This window comes from Bidens hawaiensis, unplaced genomic scaffold (genome assembly GCF_021521415.1).
Source record: "Bidens hawaiensis isolate Kalapana, Puna unplaced genomic scaffold, B.hawaiensis_p1.1 tig00035194_1, whole genome shotgun sequence".
Lineage (NCBI taxonomy): Eukaryota > Viridiplantae > Streptophyta > Magnoliopsida > Asterales > Asteraceae > Bidens > Bidens hawaiensis.
Window position 1 is genome coordinate 121,825 of NW_027505359.1, and position 12,589 is coordinate 134,413.

Genomic DNA, 12,589 nt, shown 5'->3' on the forward strand with positions numbered 1-12,589 from the left:
ACTTCCGCATCTATCAAGTATGGACCTTCCTATTTTTGTGCTAATTTTCCATCCTTAGGATTCGTGGTATTTTGGAAGGCTTTCCTCAATACTAGATCATGAACTTGAAATCTTCTAACTCTAGCGTTTTTGTTGTACGAATTCGTTATCCTTTGTTGGTATTCCGCAATACAAAAATGAAAATGGTTTAAGGGGTTTTCAAAGTGTTTAACTCTTTCAACAAATTTTATTTAATTAAAACATTCATTGGTTTATTTATATTAATTAAAAAAACAACATATGAAAAGATGGTAATAACAATAATCATAATAATAATAATCCAAGAATAGTTCTAGTGATTTGCGTGGGTTTATGAATAATTAATCATGATTATGGATGTTTTAAATGTACATTCAACACTACAAGGGTGATGAAAAATAAAATTGTATAGAAATGATCACGGGTTTGCAAAAGCAACGCACAATATCAACAAATGAAATGATACATAAAAGACCAATTTCATTAAAGATCAAAACGGGTTGGGTTTTCGGATTTGAAAATTTACGAATGTTACAAAAAAGGAGGAGATTTACTGCCATGAAGCGCAAGAAATGCTGGATTCCGAAACTTTGAATTTAACACTTTTGACTTTTAGTCCCTTGACTTTGATTAAACACAATAATGACACAAAATACCTACAATACATAAACTCGAGTTTGTGAGTTAGTTTGAAATATTCCAACAATATAAACAAATATTATCCGATATAACTAACTTAAACGAACACGAATTATATATATATATATATATAAATCGAAAATTTAAATACGTCGGATTTCGGGTTTGAAATTGACGGATGCCACATATAAGTATATAACACAAAGAATTGAATCAAGATCAAGCGGGATTCATATACATAACATCAACCTCAATTCAATAGTTTAACATGAATTAAGTCTATATCTTTATAACTCAACCGTAGAAATCTAACACAAATCATTAGAAACCCAAAAACTATATTAACTGAACATTAACTAACCCATCCCAGGCAAATCGAAGTATTTTAGCCTCCCATATCAATTGTAACAATCATAACATAAGTATAATGAGTAGACATGTTAAAAAAAACATAAATAAACCTCTAACAATGAAGAAAATATGAAAACCGACCGAAGACTCACTTAAGTTCATTTCTTGCTTTGAATCGTTCTTCTTGCTTCCAGCTGCTCCTCCTTGTTTCTGGATCATTCTCTCTGGTTATGATGAAGGAATCACTTAAAAAGGTCGACAATCGACTATTAAAAGACTTTCCAAAACTTCTGCCCCAACAGGTTGAAGGCGGACCGTCAGGAGATCCCTAGTAGTCTGTCTCAATGCTGCAACCGACACTGACGTCATCCATCGCATAATAAGTCAAATCAAGCAGTGGAAGGTGTGGCAGGCCGTCAAGATACAGGAAATCAGACTCTTATTTTTGTCTTTTCCTCTTTGTTGTTTAAGTCTTGATATCCGTAGTGAAACGTCGAAAATGACAAGTTTCCTTCGTTCGTACCTCAAAAACAATATAATACGAAACTAAGTACATATTCTCCACAAAACTAGTAAAAATTAACCAAAAGGGGGGGGGGGGTACTTAAACTATGTATAATTTATATCACATCAACTAATGTCATATGTTATAAAATAGTCTGTTGGGACCACTCATAATGATTGCTGACAAATCATTCATCCAAAAAGGGATCACAAGGGTACACATCACCTCCCTAACACACTTGGAGTGTTTGGCACTCGAAAAATGGTTGCTCGATTTTGGCTTTGTTTGGATTCTGTTTGATTTGAGCTACTGTTGGGTTTGTAAATGAGGCAGGCAAACAAGGAGCAAGCCTCGCCTTGTGGAGGACCAATAGTAACCCCATATATATATATATGTGTGTGTGTGTGGTTAGATTAAAATAAAAACTCATTTGAATTGTGAAAACTCTAGAAACTCATTCTCAATCACATGTTTTTAATTAAAGTTTAAATCTTGTGATCCACAATTAAAGTTAATAAAAAATGTAAACATATATATAATATTTTCTTTCTCCTGAAAACATATATAAAAATTAATAAAAAATGTTTTTTTTATTTTTCGATGTTTTGTATTAAATGTAACAACATATATTACGTGTCTAACGAAAAAAAGACAACTATGCTATACAGGGTTTTCACAACTTTTATATATATATATATATATATATATATATATATATATATATATTGATTTCTTCCTGCGGATGAAGTACAGCAAGCAAGTGGCGACGATGTCCGAGCTTGTGAACGTATTTTGGGAGGAGGGTATGCTGGAGCATAACACCGGCCACGGAGTATTCGACTCCGGAACCGACCCGGGTTTCCTGGACGTACTCGAAAAGCACCCAGAAAACTCCGACAGGGTCCGAAACATGGTCTCCATCCTTAAACGAGGCCCTATTTCCCCATTCATTACGTGGCACTCTTCTTCTTCTTCTTCTTCTCCTGCTACTGTCTCACAATTGCTCACGTTCCATACGCAAGGTAACCCCACCCTTACCCTAACTATTAATAATTTATTTAAGGGTCTCCAAATTAATTCAATTCCAATATGAATTTACTTCCTTATCCTATTGAATTGAATGAATATACTTGTACACAAGCCATCTTATATTACAGGAATCCAAGATACAAACTCATGCTTCTCTTATCCAAGATAGCTTTATTATTATATATATATATATATATATATAAAAGTAAAGTTGAAGGTTGGTGCCGCATGGCCCTGATTGGGCCAAGCGGTACCACTCAACTGGCCAATTTTTTTTAAAAATTTTTCTGTTTTATTGGTTAAATGATATTTCTTTTTGGTTTTTTTTTCTAGATTCGTAACGAATGTTTTGTTTTTTGTTTTACCGAATTTGTGTCGACTCACCGCCGGGACTAACAATACTCGGGTTTTTCTGACTCACCTTTATTTCTAGATTCGTAACGAACATTTTGTTTTTTGTATTACTGAATTTGTGTTGACTCACCGCCATAACGCCTGGGACTGACAATACTCGGGTTTTACTGACTCACCGCGCAACGTCCAGTATCGACAACGCTCGGGTTTAACCACACCCAGGTTTTACCGAACTTAATTTTAGTTTCTGTACCGTAACAAATGTAAACGAAATTGACAAAATTCACGTTGACCCTCCGCCGGAAAGCCCGGATTTTACCAGCGCCCCAGTTTTACCGACTCACCACCGGAACGTCCGAATACGAGTCGACTTTCCGTTGCCCGTTGCAATGATCGGGTTTTACCAACGCCCTGGTCTACCGACTGAATAAACATTGTTTTAAATATGTTAATAAAAGAAAATTATAATATGTTATATGAATGTCGTAGAGCCACTGCCTTAGCGTCTAGGACTGACCGAAGTCACCCCATTAGCTCACCTCAATTTTTATTTTTATTTTCTGTTTTCATTTTAATTAAGTTCCAGTACCATAACGAACGTAGCTAATATTGACCAAATTCGCGGTGACTCGCTGCCGTCGTCCGGGACAACCGACGCCACCCCCATCTGCCAACCTCAATTTTTATTTTTATTTTTTTGTTTCCATTTTGTTTTACTTCCAGTACCATAACGGACGTAGCTACTATTGACTGAATTCGAGTCGATTCGCCACTGCAATGCCAAGTTTTACTGACCGATTTTACCGCGCAACGCGCGGGTAAATTACTAGTTTCTTGTATAAATCATGTACCTAATATTTAAGCAATTTTATTTTATGAATCAAACAGAATACATCAATTCCCTCGTCGAAGCAGACAAAGTTGGTGGGAAAACAATCTGCGGTGGAACATTTCTCAACGTTGGATCATGGAACGCTGCCCTGTTAGCTGCAGGCACTGCAATTTCAGCAATGAAGTACATACTCGATCACCATGCCAAAATATGCTATGCTCTCGTCAGACCACCCGGTCACCATGCTCAGCCCACTCAAGCCGACGGCTACTGCTTTCTAAACAACGCAGCTCTTGCAGTTCAAACCGCTTTGGACTCCGGTTGCAAGCGGGCTGCAGTTATTGATATTGATGTTCATTATGGTAATGGAACTGCAGAGGGGTTTTACAGGTCTGATAAAGTTCTTACGGTTTCTCTTCATATGAATCATGGTTCCTGGGGCCCCTCTCATCCTCAAAGTGGAGCGGTGGATGAGGTCGGTGTAGGGGCGGGATTTGGGTATAATTTAAACATACCGTTACCGAATGGGACGGGAGATAAGGGGTATAAGTATGCAATGAATGAGGTGGTTGTTCCAGTGGTGAGAAAGTTTGATCCTGATATGATGGTTTTTGTTGTTGGCCAAGATTCAAATGCTGTAAGTTGTTATTTTGGATAAAGATTTGTCGGGTGGTAAAACGGGCAGGTCGGGCAGGTTTAATTAGGGGTGTAAGAGAGCTGAGGCAAGTTGAGCTTGGCTCATTTAACTTACCTGAGCTCAAGCTCGGCTCGTTTAACATACCATAGCTCGAGCCCCGCTTGCTCAAAATACTAGAGCTCGAGCCTAGAGCTCGAGCCTGGCTTGTTACTTTAAACATACCAGAGCTCTAGCTCGGTTTGCTTAACTTACCTAAGCTCGAGCTCGTTTAACCTACTTGGGCTTGAGCTTGGCTCGTTTAAGTTACTTGAGCTCAAGCTCGGCTCATTAAACTTACATGAGTTTGAGCTCAGCTTTTGAGTAGCTTTTCAAGCTCGGGCTTGTCTTGTTTTTTGTTTATTAATTATTGTATTGACAAATTCATATGAATTTATGATTACATAAATTATTTTTGTATATATTTGTATTTATATTTTTTCTATAATGTAGTACTTATTATTTAGTTATTTTTATCATAGTTTTATACAAACTAACAATTATTATATAAATAATGGGCATGTTTATGCCGGTGAGCCTATTTGAGTTTGATAAGTGAAGCTCGATCTCAGGTTCGTTTGTTAAACTAGCTTATGTTTAGCTCGCTTACACCCCTAGGCGGTTTGGATGGTGACGTAATAGGTCAAAACAGTTATGTGTTGGCTTGTCCTGGCTTTTATAAACTTTATAAATAGTTGTTAACACATTGGTTTTGATTTAACATTATTACAATAATAATTTAGATCTTTGGATAACACAAGGTTATATGCTTGAAAAATAGTTTTTGGGCAGCTTTCGACCCATTTGACCCAATCCTTTTAACCTAGGTTTTCTTTATATTCGATCCATTTGAGATATAAAACGACCCAAATCAACTGTTCACTTATATACGGGCCGAATTTGCCAAAATGGAGGTACTGGTCCATTAGTATAGTTTGACTTTTTGAGGTCAAATCACTTATTTAAATCATTAATTATCTATGAAAGTTAAATAACAACTTTAAACAGTAACACAACGTTTAATAACTAATATTTGCAGTTTGATCCAAATGGAAGACAATGTTTAACCATGGAGGGTTATCGAGACATTGGGAAGATAATTCGCAATCTAGCAGATGATCACAGCAACGGGAGAATATTAATTGTGCAAGAAGGTGGATATCACATAACATATTCGGCTTATTGTCTTCACGCAACTCTTGAAGGGGTGCTTAATCTTCCAAATCCTCTGTTAGATGATCCTATTGCTTATTACCCTGAGGATGACACAGCTGCTGTGAAAGCAGTTGACTCAATCAAACACCAGCTAACACAGGTTGTACCATTCCTGAGAGAAGCCAACCAATAGCATTTTTTATTTTTATTTTTATGTATGTGAAATTGATTCCAGATACTGTTTTTAAATCATTATAAATGTAGTAATTCGGTAAAATAACAAAAGTATACAACGTTTTACTTTTAAAAACACTAATTCATATATTTTCTACACCATTTTGTTTTTTTTCTATGCAATAATTTATATAATTTGTTTTACTAACAAGTTATTTATTTATTATAAGTTTATTAAATAAGTATTCTCATTTTTTAGCTCTCTCTCTCTCTCTATTAGTACACGTTGAAAGCCTTGAGCACGTGTGAAGACGCGGTTTATTCCATTTACAGTGAGTGAACAATGCTTGTCGTGAGTTAAGTACCATTTGGTTTTTACATCTCGATCACTAATACCCACAAATGCATTTGGTCAGCTATCACATTAGATTCTCGTCAATCCTTTCAAAGCACTCATCTCTCTCCACCCACATTAGATTCTCGTCAATCCTTTCAAAGCACTCATCTCTCTCCACCCGTGCATTCTTATAAATCCTTACACTTCCACATCATCTCCGCTTTTAATATTTAGTTTTGATAATCAAATCAAATTATATGTATAAGTTAACTGAATGCAAAATACATTGTGAGGCAAAATAGTTTATATAAATTAAGAAAAAACAGTTGAACAAGGAGCAAAAAACTATATTAAACGCAACCGGTAAAGAAAACATAACTGAACACCAAGATTCAGCTACATGTGCACCAAACCTCTAAACAACTACACGAATTTTACAAGAAACAAGATTCAGTCAGTTTGACTAATAACATACAACATTTGGTCAACAACAAAAACCAGGCCGGGATCATGTCGGTCATAGCAGCAGACCTGCTCTCAACATCTGCAAGCCACACGGTGACCCATTACTGAACACTACTCGGTCCAACACTCATAGGGTTGGTTGCCACCTGGCGAAAAGATTGTTCATGGACTGAAATATTAGCATTCCCACCACAATCACCACCATTTGTGGCACCTTGATTTAAAAGGCTAACAAGTGCGAGAAAAAATTCCATTCTTGTCACATCCCTGTTGGCCTGGTTATGCAATATAATGTTGTCAATTCGCTAAAGAAACCGTTATTAACATAAGTTAATGTTGCATAGTGTTACCTCTACGGTAAAGTGGGCCCATATTTTGTCGTTACGCGACTCCATCACCCCTTTCAAGATGGTTAATCCTAATCCTTTAATACCATCAGCTATCTCCAAAAACGAGCCTCGTTCTTCACATAGCATCTGCAACCCGACACCAGACACATAAGCAAGCATACAGGTGTCACTTAATATATTTACTCATGGACGGTTGAAATGGGCTATTTTCTTTTATCTCAAATGCGTCAAATGAAAAGGTTCAGCTAACAGGCCCAAAGAGCTACAGCAAAGCTGAGCCAAAATGGGCTCAGGCTCGAGCTCGAGCTCGCAATTAATGAGCCTGCTTGGTTCAGCTCGTTTATATTAATGAGCTGAAAAGCCAAGCCAGTTTGTGGCACAGTGAACCAGGTCGTTAAGTTGCTATTACACATTGATATAAAAAAGGCAGGAAAAAACAAAATATTAACACACATGATGCAAAATTTATAAACTAATAATATTATATGTAGTATGTTTTGTTTTGTTCCAATTTTTTTAAAGATCAAGGCAGATTCAAAATATTATGTGTTACTTTTGTTCAATCTTTTTATATGTTATTATTATTACTAGCCTTTGAACCCGTGTATTACACGGGATTTGTCAAATGACTGAAATTTAAGTATTTAATCATACGTAATTTAGGGATTTTCTTTTGAATTTATAAATTAATTTTAACATCATCACACACACTTCAAATGTTACATATTTAAATTTTGCATTTTCTTAAGATTGAAATAATGTTTTATGATGACATAAAATCAATTATTGGTACCTAAACATATTAAAGATGTTTTATATGATTAATACGAATGTAAGTTAAATAGTGTTTTACAAATTGTAAGATTATAAATATTGTATTTATTCAACAAATTTGAAGTACACACATAACTAAGTATCTATTATAAACATAGGTCACTAATTATTATACGATAATGGTTCGTAAATTATTATTTAAATAATTAAATAAATCAATGTTTGATTTAACCTTATTATAGATATTCAATGGTTTATATGTTTTTTTTTTAGAAATTATGGTCAAATTTAGTAAAATTAGATGCAATGGGTTAGTAAAAGTAAATGTTATTTAAATTACATTAAATACTTTTTTTCATATGGGTTACAACTAATGGGTCATACCAATTAAACCCATGACCCATGGATAGCATGGGTTAAGGAGAGTGGAGATTAGAAATATGAGGAAAATTAAAGTTAAGATTGAATGTGGTTAGGACACATCATCATTATTATTTTTGTTTATTAGTATAGGTAGATTACTGCTATTATATACATATTAAAATTTGGAGTGTAGTTTAAACGAGCGAGCCATAAGCTGAGTCGACCTTGGCTCGGTTCGTTTACAAACAAGCTTTTTAAACAGTCTTAGTCATCCTAAGGGCATTCAACATACTGCATGTCTTTGGGAAATAAAATGCCAGCTGGCAGCTGGTGCCGGTACCTACCTCCACAAGCATTTGACGAGGTGAACTGAGATCCTCGACAATTATAGGGCAGACCATTGATTGTGAACCGACCTCGTATGCCCATGTTATACCTCCTTCAAAGTTGTCCCTCAACAATACCCCACCGTCCTTGCTCACAAGCTACAGTTGAATCAAATAACAGAAACCAGTTAACATACAGTTCTTCCAAAAACGAGCTATAATTTGATCTAAAAACATACCTTTGATTCACCCGTTTGTTTTAGCTTGTCTGCATGCTTTGTAACACTTTGCAGGAAAACCATGTGCTTGATGGTGCGTTCTAGCAATGCATCGATGCTACACTGTTTATAGTAACAAAGATAATATAAGAAAAGCATACACTTTATATGTAGCATGATGGGTCGCGTCGGGTTGGGTTGGGTACCAAGTTGAAACGGGTCATCGGTCAAAATGAACATCCCAAGGTCAGGTCGACACTTTCAACCCTTTTTCTTTTTAAACAATTAAACTGTTAATTATGATTGCAATAAAAGTTAAAATCTTTGTATACGGGGTCTTTTAGGTCATCTAGAACAGGCCAATTTGGGTCTATTAAAATTTGACAACGGGTTAAAAAGGCCGCATTCTTATAAAACTTGTTAACTTAGGATCAAAATGAGCTTAACACCACCCACAACTATTTTGACCCGTCACCCAACCCGCCCTGTTTGTCTGCAAAGCTTACTTTTGAAATAAAACACAACCCAAATCGACTCGTATATAAGAAGACGGGCAAAAATGTCACCTTTACTTCTGGTAAAAGCCAAACCTTGGGGTCGCAAAACATCAAATTTTAAGTTCTATAAACTCAAAACTAATATGTAGAAAGCTATTTTTACCTTGGCACTATTTGGAACAATTTCTCTTAATTCTTTCATACGATCTTGAATCATTTGGCGATCTTTAGGTCTAGGTCTCGGGTTTTCTCCCGGTTTTAGCCTCTTACGACTAGATTTGCTGGCATCATCACTCTTTTTAGCATACCCAGATGTAAAACCGCAATCTTTCTTCAAATCCCGTCTTTGGTCAACCCAAGAGTTGACTTGTGATGAGATAATAGAACTGGAATCAGAGAAGTTCCCCCCATCTTCTTTAGAAACCCCAGACTTATAAGAAAAAGACCGTGTTACCCCTGCATTTTTCACACATTTGTGCCCCCCAATCACATTAATTCCCGGATTAGCCCAACAGGGTGATGAATATGATAAACTATCATCTGCAATTTGTTTGGAAGTTGAGTGAGTCTTGGAGACAACTGCATCTAGAAGATGATCACTGGCAGTTGATGAATAGATTCCGCTATCGGATTCTCCATCATAAACTGTGAATGAGTCTAAAACTGCACAATCGTTTGGCTCCATTCGGTTATTAGTAAAGGTATCCTGATTTCCACTGAATAGTTTGGTTTTCAAATCCATTCCCACAATGTCAAATAAGTCATTGCTTGATGGAGGTTTTAAACATGTTTTTTCTGATGACATTGTAAGTGCCTGAAATAGTTCGTGCTCTAGGTTTCCGTTATTGGAAGTCAACTTGACCTGCGTCAACTGCTCGTCTGCAAGATAAACACAAGTTTTAATGAATGGGTCGACTCGGTTATGTTTTATCTCTAAACCGAAATAACCAAATTGTAACCAGAATAGCTGACGTAACTGAACCGAAATAACCAAACCTAATAAAAAAACTGACAGTTTGGTTTTATGTTCTTTGAAAAACCGATTTTTGGGTTCGGTTCCGGTTTTGCTATACCCAAAAACTGAATTAAACTGTGACCGAAAAAACCGATTTAAAGTAATTTACAAGAAATTAGTGACCGGTAATAATCAATTATTTATTAATTAACAAAAAAGTTTAAACCCAAAGTTTCAGGCCCATTTTCAATATTTGGCCATTTTTATATCCAAAATTTTCAAGCCAAAAAAGTTTAGGTCTAAATGTGTAATAATCAATAATTTTATAACAAAAAATTTAGGCCCAATGCTTCAGGCCCATTTTCATCATTTGGGCCACTTTTTTACACAAAATTTTCAAGGCCAAATGGTAAAAATGAAAAAACTGAAACCGAACCCACTGTAAAAACAAAAGTCCGAAAAAACCGAAACCGAGCGTTTTCAAAAATCGATTTTCGCTTTTTGGTTCCGTTTGAGTCTCAAACCGACCCATGCAAACCCCTAGGTCAAGCAGATGAAGTTAAAAACTAGCTAAAAAAGTATCACACATATATATATATATCAAAAGGGTTTTAAGTCACCTATATATTTATTTTAAAATTATATAGTATTAAATCATGTTTGGCATGCTAATTGTTCATAAAAAATTTTACAAAAACCGTTTCAGGTCAATCGAGAATCCGACCCGCCATGTGGCCACCCTCTAGCTGAATCTAAACTTAGGGCACACTTACCAAAACGGGCATCTGGAAAAGATCGTTGACCCGAGCTTGCAACATTGTTCGACTCTGTGATCCGAGACATCATAATATCATTCCCATTATCTCCCAAAAACGCATCCGATACAATATGCTGTTTTAACGGGCCATAGTTTGTTGAAAATGGATCAAAAGCAGTTTGTTGACCACTGCTTCTAGAAGCCTGAGGGGAGTGGACATGAGCTCGGGTGGGGCCCGTTCGGTTGCATACTTCAGGAGTATAAAGGGAACGGTCTGTCGCTTTAGTTTTCCTTGATGAATGACAGACGGGTTCCTGAAGATTTTGAATAATATTGTAGTTTTCTGATAATAACGCACCGGGAACGCATCCGAGTTGAGAAATTAAACTACTGACATCATTCACAAATCCCATATTCTCCATGATCTGTAATAAAATATAGCAGATTGAAACAAATTATATTATTTAAATGTGTAATGTAATTATGAAAATTAGAAGACCAAGATTGACTTACAGTTGAGGTTGCACCAAGTTGAACAACACCGTGAGGAGGAACAGGAATAACCGCTATTGTCTGTTACAAAAAAATAGAGAACCATTACAATTTTGCAGGCAAGAAATTTTAATAATTACTGGAATTTTAAATCTAAATATTTACTTTACCTGAATGCCAGCTGAGAATTGTGTATAAACCTCATTCGATACCTGTGAGCACATTGAAAAACAGATTGTTACTATTATTATTAATCAAGTTAACAGAAAGTATTATTAAATTTAGAATTAAAAGACAGATTGTTAATGCTATTATTATTTTTTTTGAAGGTGTTAATATTATTATAATCGTTTTTATTAATTAAGTTAGTCGAAAGCGTATCTTATCCACAAAACCTCGTAAAGTAATTTATATAAAATAGTTATTTTTGCTATGATCAAACTAACATTAAAAAAAACATATTTTTATTATTATTAATTAACTTAACCATATGTGTATTTTTATTATTATTAATTAACTTAACCATATGTGTATTTAATGCATAAAACCTCGTAAAGCATTTTATATAAAAAAAAATAATAGTGTTGTTAATTAAGTTACCCACGTGTATTTTAATGCATAAAACCTAGTAAACCAATTTTATATAAAAAATATATAACAAATGTTTTTATTAAAATAACATTAAACACAAATTGTATTATTATTAATTAATTAATTAAGTTAACCAAAAGAGTATTTAATGCATAAAACCGCGTAAAGCATTTTATATTAAAAAAATAGGTCATTATATTATTAAAATAACATAGCTTTCTTAATAATATTTGACACTAATTATTCATAGAAATTCTATAAAACTTGAACAAAAAATGTTTTGGGTTAACCTAGCCTACACAGAACGGTCAAACATTAGGCCTTCTTTCTAGCCAGTTAGAGTGACCTCTAATGAGTTAATCTAAAAAGATAAAATTTAGACCTCGGGTGGATGGACACCTAGGATTTTGTTATCCCGTATAATCCACTGATGATTTCTAGTAAATGCAACCCTCCCGACTAATCTGAAATAATGTTAAAAACATAGTAAACAATAAATTACAAAACAAAAAATGAAGCTTAGAGACTCACCCTTCTCCTAAAAGATTGATGTAGTTGTCTTTCATCATTTTCGTTACAAGCAGGTCGATTTTATTTGTGGTTTGAACCCCATGCACGCCATTAGTATAAATCACGGGTTCATAATAACATTCTTCCCATATTAAAAGCCTAAAATAAAAAAAATAAAAAAATAGTTAGCAATGGACAATAAAAATTATTCCATAAGTAACCAC

The 12,589-nt window shown here is 34.9% G+C and overlaps 1 protein-coding gene and 1 pseudogene across 2 annotated transcripts; one reads left to right on the plus strand and one right to left on the minus strand.

Moving 5' to 3' along the window:
• Nucleotides 1–2,300: 2,300 nt before the first annotated feature.
• LOC143612676 (histone deacetylase 8 pseudogene) lies at nucleotides 2,301–5,749 on the plus strand (annotated as a pseudogene). The gene is made up of 3 exons (XR_013149981.1): nucleotides 2,301–2,535; nucleotides 3,785–4,365; nucleotides 5,441–5,749. The product of XR_013149981.1 is annotated as a histone deacetylase 8 pseudogene (transcript).
• Nucleotides 5,750–6,398: 649 nt separating this feature from the next.
• LOC143612677 (transcription factor LHW-like) lies at nucleotides 6,399–12,524 on the minus strand (the record flags this gene model as incomplete). The annotated part of the gene is made up of 10 exons (XM_077086603.1): nucleotides 6,399–6,807; nucleotides 6,883–7,008; nucleotides 8,364–8,504; nucleotides 8,585–8,686; nucleotides 9,224–9,939; nucleotides 10,789–11,197; nucleotides 11,286–11,345; nucleotides 11,435–11,476; nucleotides 12,238–12,319; nucleotides 12,387–12,524. Coding segments are annotated over 10 exons (1,990 nt in total), but the record flags the coding sequence as incomplete, so codon positions are not given.
• Between the last annotated feature and the right edge of the window lie 65 nt (nucleotides 12,525–12,589).